A 16,032-nucleotide genomic window follows, 5' to 3' on the forward strand; every position below is an offset into this window, starting at 1 on the left:
CTTCAGTATAGGTGTATGACTCTATTTCAGGGGTCTTTAGGTATACAGTAAATGTGGAGTGGAACACTACTAAGGGGCTTTATGCATTATTTATGCGAAATGATTATTTTAATCATTTTTTGGTATTTTAATAATTTTGGAAGAATAAAAGTATGCTAAAAATATTCAAAACATTATTTGAACCTAATGAACGTCAAATAACATGTGGCACTGTTTTCAGTGAAAAGGGATATTCTTCCCTTATGCGAAGGCTAAACTCAAATGGAAATTTCTTGACTCTATCCCGACTTCATTACCCTAGGACTTATTTAATGCATATAAGAGAAAGTAAATACTGCTTTAATTAATCTTTTGGGTAGCTTTTTTAAAAGGAGTATTCTGCTGTTTTTACTATGCCTCATTATGTCATTAATGATCTTAGATATTAAAAAAAAAACAGTAAAGATCCTTCCCTCAGTGTCATGGTTGTGTTGCTATTTTTGGAAATGAACAGGGGTTTCTTCAGTATGGTGATTTCCTCTGAAGTAACTCAATGATCCTGTCACAGCTCTAGACCTCCCAGTCAGAGGGATGTCAGTGCTATGCCTAGTTTTCAGCCTGCTCTGCTGCAGTCACTGACATTTAAGGTATTATCTAGTCAACCAGTCACTTATCTTTGTTCTTTTTTGACCCTATTGATCAGTTACAGTGCCTACTGTGCAGTGTAAAGTGAATATCTACTTGTGTTAAAGGTGTAATGATTTCAGGACTCTGTGCATCTTTTAATCAAGCAATCTTCTTTCTTTTAGTAGGATTGTGTTGAATTGTATCATCTTTTTTCATATTCAAGTTCAAACTGTATTAAATGATTATCATTTATTGGATTTTGCACTGTAGAAGCAACACAACACAAATCATGCCTTTCTTTAGATTGTGAGTGAATTATTGACATACTTAGATTTCAAAGATCTGTAGAATCACTTCGTTTTCAAAGATGGGGGCAAGAGATGTACAACAAAGTAATACATCCAACATGCAATTTTATATTTATTATCATTTATTGCAGTGGTCATTACCCTTATTGAGATGGTTTTTGCAGTGAAACTAGAATCGAACAACTAAACCAAAAGAACCCGATGGAATAATTATTTTGTATCCACTAAAAAAGCTGAATTGCCCTCACTCCTATGAAACCAGTATTAAGCATTTAGATTGGTATTAATATTCGATTTTGCATTTTACTGAAATAAGAATAATTGTTTGGGGTTTTTCTAATTAGTATAACAATAACATGTAAAGGTTTATTCCATGCTGAAAAGAAAAGAGACACAACATTTTGGCTGTGGATCCTTCCTCAGGTTTTACTATTATTTATTTTTTTCCTCAATATGAATTGTCTTTTACTGTCTTAAAGTACAAAAAGCAACATTGCATTTAACTTATAGTGACTGAATCATATACAGTACTGATATTTTAAAGGGAGTGAATAATTGTTTTTTATTTAATAAATATTTTTGGAGTAGTTCTCTGAATGTCTTTATCTTTTATGAATGGTAAATTATTATGGATATAGGTGTTTCTGAGCAGACATTTGATTAATGTGTTCTTCATGTAATAAAAACAACAATACAATCCTGGGTGCAGTTTTCCTACATAGATTGATTTAATAAGAATCTCGGACTAAATTAACTCCATCAATTACTGTTTTCTGAAATGGCTTTTTCTTTTAACATTATATCACATTTAAAAACATTAAGGAAATGTCAAACAGACAGAAACATTAGTGAAAATATTCAAACCTATAATTTTATAACAATGTTTTAAAAATATCATTTTTAACAATATTTTCATGCATTTCTTTGTATAATTCCTATTTTTATTAGAACCTCTAAATCCTCCTGTAAATTTGGAGTCTGAGTTGAAGTCTATTTAAAAAGATTACTATGAAATATTCTAAGTATACTGTATCTTGAACTGAAAAAAGTGTATTTAAATAAAACATTGTTCATAGAATAGTAGGTACTGTATCATGTTTCCTATCAATTAAAACCACAGGCTGGAAAAGCACAAAATATAACATATAAATCACAAGTACCTTAAAATGTAGTCTAGTGCATGAAGGAAACCCACACAAACATACAGTATGTACTGAACATATGAGCTCCATGCAGACAGCAGCACAGATCCAGAACTGAACCCAGTGCCCAAGAGCTGGAAGGCACTAAAGTGAACCACTACACCACCATTCCACCCAAAACAATACTATTAAAATGTAAATGCAAACTTTATAGCTACCCCAAAAATACTTAACTGTATTTACAGTAAGTTCTACAATAGACTGTACATATGGAAGACAGATGACACTGATCTATCCTGATAAAAGCAAGGAGTGAAGCTGAAACCTACTGACTACATAGGCCTATTAATCATACTCTAGGAGAAAAGTTTAATACAAATGTATTTTCGAGAATGTCTAATCTGTAAAAATTAAAACCAATGATTGTTATATTTACATTTAAAGTACACAGACATGGCTATACACTTCATGTAGTCACTTGATCCAAAGCATTTCAACTGATGTGCACATTATGATGATGAGGTATAGGGAGATATAACATGAAAGAATAAAAAAATAATAATTCACTGAATGAGATTGTTAAATTAACAGAGTTACCTTAACCAAAATGTTCCACAGAACTGCACATTAACAAATGGAAAGCATGTAACAAAGGAAAAAAGGAGAAAGAAATTTGAAAAGTAAATGAAAATGTAAAAAGTCACACAACCTAACAGCATTAATAGGCACAGAGGCACATCGGACTTGCTGACTGACAAAGGGAACAGCAGCTACTGTAAGTGGGAATAAAGATTAAGTCAGCTTTTATAATAAAATGCATTAGAATTGGAGACAATGCATCTCTCAAGAGATATTACAAGTGATAACTTTCCGAGTCCTTATTGGCAGGGGATCTGCGATTGCTGAATGCGTTTTTTTTATAGTTGAAGCGGGGAAGTTCCAACTGGGATACCGCCTTTGTACCCTTATGGTAAACTTATAATCTAAAATGTGATCTCAAGACTAATCTACCCTTTCTTATTACAAGCAAGAAAAAAAACACCCTGTGTTCAGTTCAAAGTTAAAATACAAGAAAAATCTTCTCTTGTGCTAAGGGTTGTTTTGTGACCTGAAATTGAGGAAGATTTCAGTTGAGGGGTTCATAGAATGCCATCAATTAACCATAAAAACATTAGCTGTAACAGGGCTAAGGTGATAAAATAATAATGTTGTTTTGCTATTTTGGGCTTAATATGATTAGTATGTTCTTACAGACTTTGTGGGGGGAATGGTTATTTTTTTCCAGTAAAAATAAATTAACAAAAATAATAGAATTGCATAGAGTGTAGCTTTAACTTGACATATTGAAATTCAACTTGTATAATCTAATGATTTTGATCCACTCCTGTTCTGCTGAAGTATTAAATTACTCAGATTACCACAATGCAATCTCAAGCTGCATTCCATGATTTCAAGCAGAGCGGAAATGGTTTTGTTAGCTTACCAAGTGCTGTTCTGGCTGGGGTGGCGTCTTTCTTAATCCAAAATGAGACCCATGACAAGACAACCGTGAGTATGCAGGGGATGTACGTTTGAATTGTGAAGTATCCCATTCTTCTGCTCAAATCAAAGTACACTGTCATTACCACATAATCGCCTAAAAGACATATGGAAAACCACGTTAGAACAATCATGTTCTGCAAGCATTGCTGCACTTAAATGAGCAGACATCACCATTGATTTTAGAGATTTACACCTTCAATAGTGTTTTGACCTTTTACTTAAAATTAAGACTGCAATGATAAATTCTCTATCTTCCAAATAAGTATAACATTTCTGTAGTTTTTCATGGAAAATGTTGTGGCCCAATGGCATTTCATCATCCATGGTTTGCTTTGAAGCATGTTATTATTACTTGGTTCTCAGAGAAAAAAAACAACTAATTCTATCTAAAACAGTGGCAAGACCTTCTGAGGTCTTCTACCCAAAGTTAAAAGCTTAAGAATATGCTCAGGCAACCTGATTTCTTGTTGTTGAAATACATGAAGGAAGCTCATTGTAGTGAATTGTATTTTCTTCAGATCCATCATCCAGTAAACAAATAATAGTAAATCACTGTTTTATTTGCAAATATCAACATATTTTTCACTACAAATTGTTGTTAATTCACAGCCAAAAAAAGTTTCACACTCTTTTATGGAAAATACAGGTTGCCCAGGGTATAATCCTGTTAAAAAGAATTACAGAAAATTAATATTCAAATTGGAAAAATAAATCTATTGCTAAAGGTCATTAATTTGATTTTTTCTGTTGTATGTTTTCAATATTGCCTTTATACTGTATATCTGTCATAGTTGATTGAAGAGTGTTTTTAAAGGGGACAGAGAAACCATTGAACAGCTTATCAAAGTTCTTACAGTTTTTAGAAAGTGGGCTTTGTAAGGATGGGGCAATATGCAGATCACTGCAAGGTTAAATGGAATCTTACCAGTTGTAGCTAAAGAACAAATAAGAGATGTTATTTCTAAGCAACAACGCAGAGATGTTCTTTCTTAGTTGTTAATGCAACTCTTCAATCAGTGATTCAAGAGAGGGATAGTGACCGAGAGAATTGTTAATTGAGTGTCTGTGCATGGAAAGAGTTACAGAACTAAAGCAAGTAATTATAAATTGATTTATTCCAATTGCATGAATGGTAATAGAAACACTTATTATTATTAAACTAGGTGTCCACCTAAATAGAAATATGGTCTTAGGGGATAGCTGACACTATTTTAGAAATGGTAAAATCTGATTAAGTGACTTGTTACAGCTCTTTGATCGTGCAGCAACAGTAATTGACACATACAGAACACGCAATATGGAATTAGATTTTAATAAAGGCTTTCAATACTTTGCCCAAGAAAATATGTTGTTGTTTTTTAATTGAAGATTAATTGGGGGACTGTGTGTGTATGGATTTAGAATTGGTTAGTAGATGAAAACTGAGAGTAAGAAGTGAATGGTAAAATTGGGGAGATTCTGTTAGTGGAGTACCCCAGCAGATGAAATCTTAAAAATATCTGGATAGATGTGAAGACTGCTGATGGCAGAGGTGACTTTAATGCCTTTGAGAGCCCAGGGAAGAACCCCATATTTACTTGTTTGCCAGTCCAGACAGTACAATATTTTGTATTTTTTAAAGAAACCATAGATCCTTTTTTAGGATTAAGTGAGTATGTGAAATTAAGTATTGTAAGCAAAATGTTGGTAATACTGGTATCAAGAAATAGTACTTGTTTTATTGGCTGTGGTTATTGTACGTAATATTCAAATAATATTAGCAGTGGCACCACTATTTTTGCACTGGATGTAGATATACATTATAATTTAGTTAAAATACATATGATTATTATTTATAAAAGAAGAAAGCACATTTAAAATGTCAAAAAGATTAAAGTTACATACAGTATGTAAGACCTCAGACCTGTACACGAAAGGGTTAACACCCTACAGCCAAATGCCCAATAAATCTATAATCAATAGGCAGAAATATAAGACTAATATTCCACTTTTATCCCATCGATTTGAGTGGTTTCTTTCCAGCTAAAAAGTACAATGAAAGGTGTCAATTTACAGGAGTATAAAGGCACGAAGGAACATTAAATTACAAAGTTACTACAGTCTGTGACCTGCAGTATAGCACATATTTTCTGTAACGCAAAGAAAACAACTATATAGCCGTTAATAAAACAAGTTAAATGCTCTTAGCATGTCAAACATAAGGCTTTTTGTTACTTCAATTCCATTTCAGCAGAAGTGATGGATCACAAATTTCGAAAGTAAACCTTGTTTGCGACATATTCCACTTTTCTGCAATGAATACAGTTTCTTCATTCAAGTTTGTACAATCCTATTTATACAGTTGCAAGAAAAAGCTTGTGAACCCTTTGGAATTACCTGGCTTTCTGCATGAATTACTCATAAAAATGTGGTCTGATCTTCAACTAAGTCACAATAATAGACAAACACAATCTGCTTAAACTAAAAACACACAACAATTGTACTTCTTCTTGTCAATATTGAATGCATGTTTGTCTATTACTGTGACTTAGTTGAAGATCAGACCACATTTTTATGAGTAATTCATGTAAAAATCTATTTATAATCTGATTGATTCGGAGGACATAAAAAGAAGTGTACAGTAGATTAATTAATTCAATGTTAACAGTATTTACAAAACAGATGTGAAAAACAGAAAAGTACAGTATGTTTTAAGTTTTAAGTAAGTACTGTATGTTTCTTTCAGTTATCAGATTTACAGTATGGGCATATACTGGGGAAAGAAAAAGTATAAACCAAGCTGATGACATTGGGTAAGGATAGAAAAATATTTGTTTCAGAAAATGTAACTGCTCTTGGAACTGTGATCATGATCATTAAACATATTAAAACATTAATTAATCAGATTAATCATTAACTGCAATAATGGGAAATTCTATTTCTATTTCAATTTTCTGTCATTAAAATAAAAATAATTTTTAGATAACATCATCTGATGTTTTGTTTCACAAAATCTACATTACAAATTTGGATGCCTTGCTTCCTTTTTATAGATCAATAATATCTTGGCTTGATGAATGCCTAATACTTTGCTGTCATGTTCTCCAGCATACTTTATCCTCTAATGTCTTAACGTTTTATGAAAATGTTAAGTATTAAGTAAACAACAAAATGATACCTAGGATAAAAACTTTTACTCGTTAAAAAATCCTTCTGCAATTTGACTGATACATCAGATCATTTGTGTTGGATTTGTTACTCGGTTTTAAGAAAAGCAAAGGACTTTAGCTTGATCAATTATTTTTGCAAATGTTTTAGGTGTAAACCAGCACCCATCAATTATTTGGACTTCTCTGACGGCACAGCCCCAGGCATCAGATGACTGGCAGGTGATCTTATCAGATAACAAAAGATGAGCAAGAGAATGGTTTTGATGAGGTATCAGGAATTTTACAGTTAAAGATCACAATAACAAAGAACTTGAACCGTGTCATTACATCATATCAACCTTTTATCTGCTTTTCGTTTAGAGTAAGAGCTGTCATTTTCTTTAATCAGCAGCAAAAAATAGTACCATCTCTACCTGTCCAAGTACTAAACAGTAGGTAGATTTTTTTTCTTCTCCATGTGATATTAGTTACAGGGTGCATTATATTTGTGCCCTACTTTTATGCAGATATATTTCTTTCAAAGCAAAATGATGAGCTTGATCTTAAAGGATGAATAATCAGACAGCAGGCAAACTTTTAATATTTTTTTAATAAAATATTAATAAAATTAAATGTCAATGATGATTTGAAGTTGCCATTTTCCCCTGACTCTAAGCTAAAAAAATATTAATATAAGACCACTTCAGCTTATAGCACTGAAATAGCACTTCAAATTTAAATAAAATTAAGCCAACTAGTTGAAACAAAACATTACAATCTAGATGGTTTTGCTGATACATAATATAATGTATCCCAGCAGCCTGGGGAGAGAATGATTTCAGTTTTGGAGCGGTGCTAAATTCTATAGTGCCCTAGCCAGTGTGACCTTATCCAGAATATTGTGCTCATTTTTGATCAACAAATGGAAAGATATTGCAACACTGTTAGGTGTCCTTAGAGGGACAATCAAAATGATACTAGGTATGAAATGGAGTGTATGTCATAGACTGATGGATTAAAAGAACTAATTTCTAGCCTGAAACAAAGAAGACTATAGGGAGTGCTGAGGTTCAACACTCCAGAAAAAACTCTGTCCACCCACTCCTTTGCTTTAAACGCAACACAGAGGCCAGACCCAGAGGGCACAACTTGAAATAATCCAAATAACTTGAAACTCAAAGGGCCATTGGATTATTAAAATGCTAAGACTTAAGTTATTTTTCTGACAGTTCGTCATTGAGGACATTGAAGAGGCCTTGACGGGTTTAATGTACAGTACCACTACGATACTAAAAGACAGGTGAGAAAGATGGGTGGCGTTGCCTCCTCTCAACTCTCACCTTCCACATGTCATAATGAGCATCCATTCATCTATTATCTAAACCCTTCATCTAATTCAGGGTTGTGCAGGAGCTGCAGGGTATCCTGGCAAGCAATGGGAGCAAGGCAGCATACATCCTGGAAGTGCCAGTCCACTGTGGCGGTGGCGGAGGGCACGAACCCGAGCGGAACCGTGATGGACACAACTGCAGGGCACACACAGACACACACATCAGGGCCGATTTTCTCAGAAGCCAACTAACCTACCAATGTACCGTATCTTTGGACTGTGGGAGGAACCTGGAGCTCTAGGAGGAAACCCACGTGAACATGAGAACTCCATGCTGATACTGTAGCACCTAAGGAATTGAACAAAGGGCCCCAGTGCTGCAATGCAACACGAGTGCCACCCATAATGGATATAACATATACATTATTTTTTCATTCAGCACATCTTTAACATTATTACTAATGTATCAGTGTTTCTTATTTAGGGTTTAATTCCCAAATGAAGTAGATTTCAAAATGTTTGATTTAAATATGATTTATAGCATGTTTTAAATATTTTGTAATCAATTACTGTTAGTATATTTGGGATAAAACAATGCTCCAAAGTGACCTATGCAATTATGTAAATCCAGAAGTAATTCTAGATTATTATTAAATTACAGTCACTTGATCACTGCTGTATCCTTGCTGAGATGGTCAACAAGGCTTTTGCCTTTAGAGGTAAAAATGAATTAATAAATTATAATGCAATTCTTTGTACCTAAAAACATTATTAACAGTTTGAGGACAGGATTTTTTTTATTTAGCAACCATTTTATCACCCCCTACTGAATAATTTGAAAATATAAAAAGAATGTAGCGTGAAATTCAAGCTGACCTTTTTTTCCAGCTTGAAACGCTATTTATTGATGACTTAAATGTCAGTAGTTGTAGGCACTTTTTTATGTATTATTTTTAAAGCAATTGCTTTGTGACTTTTAAACATTTACTGGCTGTCCCAGATTAGGTTTGTTTTTCACTTCATTGATCTAAATACAGTAATTACAAAATGCCATAAATGTAACAGTGCATTCCAAAAGTATTTAGGCCCTTCCTATTTCTTAAACTTAATATGTTATTCAGAACCCACATCCTTAAATCGAGGACTTCCAAGGGTAGATAATTTACAGTACACATGAGAAACAACTAGAATATATTTCTTGCATTAATATTCAGATCTGTGAATTCTGTATTTGATTCAAGCAACTTTGACAGCAATTACAAGACACAAGCCCTTTTGGGTAAGTCTCTGCTTGGTCCAATATTTGCCCATTCTTCTTTGCTCAGACTCTCTCCAGTTGCTTGAAGATCACTTACGAACAGTGGTTGTCAGGTTTCCATTGCTTTTCAAAAGGAACTGGGTCAGGACTGTCCCACTCTTGGGAATTCACTGTCTTATTGATATGTCACTCCAGTGCAGCCGTGGCCTAGTTCTTTGGGTCATTGTTCTACTGAAAGGTGAAATTTCATCCAAGGTTTGGACAAGGTTCTCTTCCAAAGTCTGAGTCAGATTTTTCTATAACATTCGCCAGTATGTTGCTGTATTTTCTCATTAGTCTTGACAAGTACCAGCTCTCCATGCTGATGAGAAGCATGACTTTAACCTAATGCTGCCACTTCCATGCTTAATAGTAGGGATGGCGTTGACTGACTGATGCTCCATATAGAGTTTTGTCAGATGTACTGTAGTTCTTGAATTTAGGCCAAAAACATTTCATTTCTGTCTTGTCTGACTAAAAAACATTTTTTCTACATTCTTGCAGTATCACTTAGTTGCTTTGTTGCAAAACCCATGCGGGATTTCAGATGTTATTTTTTTCAGTTTCATAACAGCCCCCTTTGTGGAGCGATTGAGATATACAGTACTTGACCCACGGATATTTTCTCCCATCTCAAATACTGATCTCTGCGGAGTGCTGCCAGAAAGATTCTCACTCTAGAGGGTGTACAAGGTGATGGAAGGCTTGGACTAGATGCTATGGGCTCTGATAGTGTGTGAGAAGTATGGTGCTTCTCCGTGTTAGTTACAGTATGTGTGCAGAGCAGAATGTTTGTGATTTTGGTTCAATATTGCAAACTGGTGGCACCAGGAACACAGGCAGCTGCTAGTTAATGCAGCTTGGTGGCTCAAGGCCAAGGCGGTGGTGGCTATACACCGACACTATGTCAAAAGGCAGACTGTCTGAATGTGGTGTGTACTGGTACTGAGGTTTCCACTGCTGCTACCTATGACCACCAGACCACCGGTATGCAAGACTGCTGTCCATAACCCGATGCCCTGAGACCTCTAGTGGTGAAATCAGTTTTAAGCTTGGCACGTGACAGATAGGAACTGGTGTAAGGGTGGCTGAGCCTGGGAGACCATGAGTGAAAGGCCTAGAGATCCTGCTTGCCAATCTCCAGCATGACCCCAGACATAAAAGCTAGTGCCGAGGCATGTGAATGATTTATGTTCTGACCCCAAGGGCAGACATGCAAGAGATCTTTGGGCCTGCGAGCGACAGCTCGAATCTAGCATATTACCCCAGAAGGGGAGCAAATACAACACTATTCTTGGAGAACAGCACTCTTGGAGAATAAGAGAAAGCAGCTCATATTAGAGTGAAAACGTTGCCTGGCAGTCAGTGGGTGGGTGAATGGCGTGAACCTGCCTCGATCAAAGGTCCTAAGTGGGAGCCTTTCCATGCGGCATCACAAAATAAAGAATTCAGAAAGTTCTGTACTTCACCTTGGACATACTGAAGATATTTATCTTTAACATTGCTGTTTTAATACTATTTTAAGCTTTGAGGCTGACAGTGCAATGAGGCATTTAGAAATTAACAAAAGAGTAATTTATTGACTCATAAGGCACCAGCTCCATGGAATCAATGAGATTTTGAGCACTCCCCAATTGTTTTGAGATGAGGAATTATTTTAATTTTCTTTGGCTTCCCTTTTCAGAACGTTGCCACAAAATTGATGGCTATGGTTTGGGTCTCTACAACATAATGCAAAAGATATAAATAATGTTTAACAGGACTTAAATGTTTTATACGGCACAAATTAAACAAGCCACATTTTCTGTCAAATGTGGCTTTGACTGAATTAAAACGAATAATATAAAATAACAATGAATAATAACTGCTGTGGGTCACTGGTTGATTCGTGCCTCTTTGGGATCCCTGAAGAAGAATGTGGGAATAGCATAATATAGGGTATAGTATAGGGAATTGCATAATATACATCAGAAGGTTTTATTTTCTTAAAGATGTTTTCTTTAACTGTTTTGTATACTAAAACCTTTTCTATTTTATATAAGGACTCAAAGAGAGCAAAACATTCAGGTTTAGTGAGAAGTTTTTGGATCAAGTCAATTAAACATGAAGTAAAAGGTACAGTATAACTTCCAGAAGTACACATTGTGTAAAGTGATGTGTATTCTTTATCAGCGAAAAGGAAATGTGTATGTGTCAGACAAGATCTTGGGTCAATAGAAATGCTATGGAGACACATTGACATTATTTGAGAAAACACCATTTTCAGTAAAATATTTAATGATTAAAATCTGTATTTCTGATGCTGAAACACACTAAGCCTAAGGCAAGGAAAAAGATTTCCCTTTTAGTAATCTCCTGCAGATAAATAACACAGGTATAATTGATAGCCAATGGCTAGAAGACATCTACAAATAACATTGCTACACCTCCATAGCAACGCCAATGTATAACCTCATCTAAGTTTTGAAAGAAGGGAGCTAAAAAGGAGAAAGACAAAGAGCTAGAACACAATGTACAGTAAACACAAAGAAGAATACTGTTTGAGTAAAATCAGGATTCTGAAACAGCTACCTAATCTCTTGTTTCAAGAAACAAACACAATCAGCAACATATACTGTAGCTTTAGAAGTCATGATTTCAGTACTGTATGTATCTAAAGAGATAATGTAACATACTTCTTCTTTTCTCTCCATGTTGTCATTTGTTCTTTTTTCTTTTTCTGTCTGAGAGTTATTTGGAAGAGGATGGACTGTGGGCCTTGTTATTGATATTATTTCTTTAAAGAAATAATCCACCTCTGCTAGACACCCTGGACAGGAGCTCAATGAAGGCAGTCATCTTTTGCTTGGCCTTTCCCACATCTATGGGCGACTGTTGTTATTTCTCAGGGACTGTCTCAGACCTTTGTTTCACGACATGCAAATGCTTCTGTATTGCATGTTCCCTTTCAGCAGCTGCATCTGGCTGACCTGTCTCTCACAGTCAGGTACTGTATTATTCTGGATCTTACCTTGTGGTTTATTTGGCTACAGGTTCTCATTTGTCTCAATCAGCTGAGTTTGAGCATGATGATCAGTTCTGATTTTTAATGCAGATGTTAAATTCAGCGTTTTGCATTTTTCTGCTTCGTTGTTCAATCAACAGAGTGGGGGCCTTTATGAGTTCTCATTTGTAGAACAGTGAACAACAGCGCATTTCCATTCATCCTTCCTGCCAATCCTATAGATCTGGGGATATTTTCTCTTTCCCCATTTAACTGTGTAGTGTGCTCTCTGTTCTGTAGGCACCAGTTCTGTAGGGTTTGGGCATTTACTGGGACAATTATTAATTGTAGCAGTAAATCACAAAATTTATTCTTTTGATGGCTTTAGAATCCAACCATGTGATATAACTCAAACAACGCACACACACAGGTACTAATACACGAGGATACATTTATTAATACATAGAATATGCATGTAAACCTAACAGATCTTATCGAGAGGGTTATCAGAATACAAAATATTCAATCAGTTCCGAAGAGTTACATATATCAAGAGGACATACGTTCAGTAAATCATTCATTTAGACCGTTTCATAAAGTGAACTTGGTTACAACTTCTACATTAGATACTCAAAACAAGTACATAACTCTTAGGAATTAAATTTATATCAACTGGTTGGGATAACAATTGAATTCTCGAGCTGTAATGCATTGAAGTTGAATACTCATCCAATCTCTGGGGATTCAGATCTCCTGCGGGCTCTCTGGCTCCGTGCCAGGCTGTGCTGTGCTGCTTGTGACGGTGTGCTGCTGATGCTCACTGACCGGCTAGTTAGTGTTGGCTGAAACTAGCAAGAGTTTGTGCACATGAGAAAAGATGACTGTGGGTCCCAGCAAGTCAGGAAGAGGACCGGTTTGTTCCTGATGAAGCGCTAGTTCTGAATAGTGATTCAGCTGTCCACAGTTCCGACCTGTTCACGAGGCTTGCTGCTGATGCTAACCTTGGGTGGATCCTCTGGTTACTCTCTGGCAACCTCCGCTCTTGACTCTTAGAACAGAGGAAAGTTCTGGCACTCGGACACCCTGGCCGTTCCGTGGTTGTCCGGGCTGAGTCTCAGGATGGTCAGGAGGCGCGCTGCGAGAATGTCCTGGCCTTGGGAGCCTTCTGTTCCTGGGCCGTCCTGCCCTGGAATTCTCCTTTGAATTCCCTTTAGAATTGTCCGAAAAAGTCTCTCAGGCCCTCTGTGTTACCTGTTTTTACCTGGAGGAACGTCAGCTCGTTCATTGGCTGAAAGTTCCATGGGCATCAGAGTCCCACGTGGGTTACTCGGCCCTACCAGTCCCTGATTGGTTGATCCAGGTGAGATATGAGTCACTTACTCCTGACACCTAGGAATGCAGTCCAGATGTCCATCTGGCACTCCCTAGACAGATAGGCGCCAATGGATGACCATTGATCATGATAGCCAGGCTTAGCTAAGTGCATCCCCATTTGGGAGCTGTCCCTTATCAAAAGAAAACATCTTTAAATCAGCCTGCATGAATAGTTTCTCTGTGGCTGCACCACAGAGATGAAGAGGGAGATGGGGCCTCATTTGGGAAAGCACAGCAACACTTAATTCTGTCTTATTAATAAGCATTGCCGCTACAACTGTTTCTCAAGGGAAAAGACTTCCATATCTTCTCTTCCTTTTCTCGCTTTAAACTTCATCTTTTTTTTTACCTTTTGTAGTGAGTTCTTGGGCCTGAGACCATTTGAACAGTTGCAAGTTGCAGGTGAGCTATCCTCAGGTGCAAATCCTTGTGCTGCTGCTCCCTGGGATTTATATTTTTCTTATTCCCCTTCTAAGGCTTTCTGCTAGAAGACATTTTGTCTCTTAAACAGGTACAGGTATCCATCATTCCCATCTCAGATCTTTGGAAGCCTGATCTACCATCTCCTTCAGATTCCATAAGGCATTACTTTAATGCTGCTTTCCCACCAGAACGTGAATCACTGCCTGCTGTTTAGGTGTGGACTGAATCAGATGTTTGATCAGTTTCTCCATTATGTAGCAGTGCTCTTTTAATACTGTAAGTGGGTCTCAGCAACAGACACATAAATGCAGTTAAATAAACTGTGCCCTTTATTTATAGTACTCAAAACACAAACAAAACACTAGCTCTTATTTGATTATTTGAATTAGTAATGGACATTTTCATACTGTATATGCCTCTATCAAAACAGTTTGGCAGCTAGGTTGCTTACCAGCTAAAACCATGTCTCTCACATGAAACCAAAACCCACAACAACCCATAGGCTCATTGTTTTGTCACTTCCTAATTTGATACCTTCTCCCACTGATGCATCCTCAGAAAATTGGCTCTCCTCCTTGATATCAAAGTTTGACAACCCACTTCAGTGCTCTTTTTTGTTCATTTATTTTTCATCTAACCAGTTTCTTCCTTCAATTGGTCAGTTGATGGAGGATGGCAGGTCATTCCCCATTGCTCTCGAGGGAAGTCTCATCTTTTCTCCACCTACAGTACCACTCTCTTAAATAGTACGGTATATAAAAATTGTCAAAATAATTTACAAACATAAGCAGGCCACACTGTATGTGTAAATTAGTATATTGAACAGAAAGTAATAGCAATCTCCAAATTATTATTGAGAACCATTATAATACCAACTTCTTCATCAGCCAAAAAAATGCTTTTTTTGTTTTGATTGCTTTTATTGCAGTATCCTGTTATACTATTTTTTTAACATATTGTCTTATCGTATACATTGGAGATATTTGATGATTTAAGCAAAATTAACCAAATTGTGAAAAAGCATATGTTTAATACTACGGTGGCAACATATAGTATCTGTGGATTCATAGTGCATGTTGGTGTATAAAGATTGATGCTATTAACATTTAAAACCAATGACAAGTTACATAAAAATCTGATAATATCCAAATTAATTCTGTATTCTTCAGAAGGGATGATTTCATGATTTTCTTAAAAACCCATGGAGTAATCAAGCAGGGTTATAATAGGCATTATGAAACTAATGTCCTGTGCATTTCTCGTTCATAACAGGTTGGGTGTCCAAAGGTGCCTTACAATGTTCTCACAATAGTGAAAAGTTTTTCATTGCAGTTGCTAGAAACCTGAAACTTCTGTGAACCCAATGTGCTGATTAAGTTATGTTGTGTTATTACTATTAATTAAATAATGTTAATGTTAATTTTGAAAACCTCCAACTGTTTTTACATGTAGCTTTTACATGTAGCTCATGTAAAATGTGTTTTGCCACTCCCATCTGCCAAAAAATAAATAGAAAAAGTTTTGAAAACCTGTATTAACTGGTATGGCTTATACAGTACTGGGTATGGTCTAGCTTCTTAATATCTTGTAGAAAGACTTGTACTGTACTTTCTTGCAATGCAGCAATCAGCTGTGTAGAGCAAAATTCTAGGCACAAAGTTTACAATAAATTACTTTGTGTTCATAGTAAATGAAATTAAAAGTGTTCATAGTAAATGAAACAGATACTAACAATATGCATGTTCAACACTGGTCTGAGCTTCCTCATTGTAGGTTTTACTTCATATTAATAGTTTATTCAGCTTTATAGCACCTGCAATTTTGTTGTCCGTGACACTTTCATTTGAACTGAAAATCACGGAAGATCCATTCCTATAGGCACTAGTGAATCCCACTGCA

At 35.9% G+C, this 16,032-nt stretch overlaps 1 protein-coding gene across 2 annotated transcripts in view; it reads right to left on the bottom strand.

The window, feature by feature from the left end:
* Window positions 1-16,032, bottom strand: part of LOC107079478 (gamma-aminobutyric acid type A receptor subunit gamma3) — a 195,326-nt gene that overhangs the window by 14,019 nt on the left and 165,275 nt on the right. For both annotated transcript variants that reach the window (XM_015364032.2, XM_015364033.2), the window contains exon 7: window positions 3,540-3,692. In XM_015364032.2, coding sequence (XP_015219518.2) covers window positions 3,540-3,692 — 153 coding nt within the window. The remainder of the gene's footprint in view (window positions 1-3,539; window positions 3,693-16,032) is intronic.

The sequence above is a fragment of the Lepisosteus oculatus genome, chromosome 15, assembly GCF_040954835.1.
Source record: "Lepisosteus oculatus isolate fLepOcu1 chromosome 15, fLepOcu1.hap2, whole genome shotgun sequence".
Classification (NCBI taxonomy): Eukaryota; Metazoa; Chordata; class Actinopteri; order Semionotiformes; family Lepisosteidae; genus Lepisosteus; species Lepisosteus oculatus.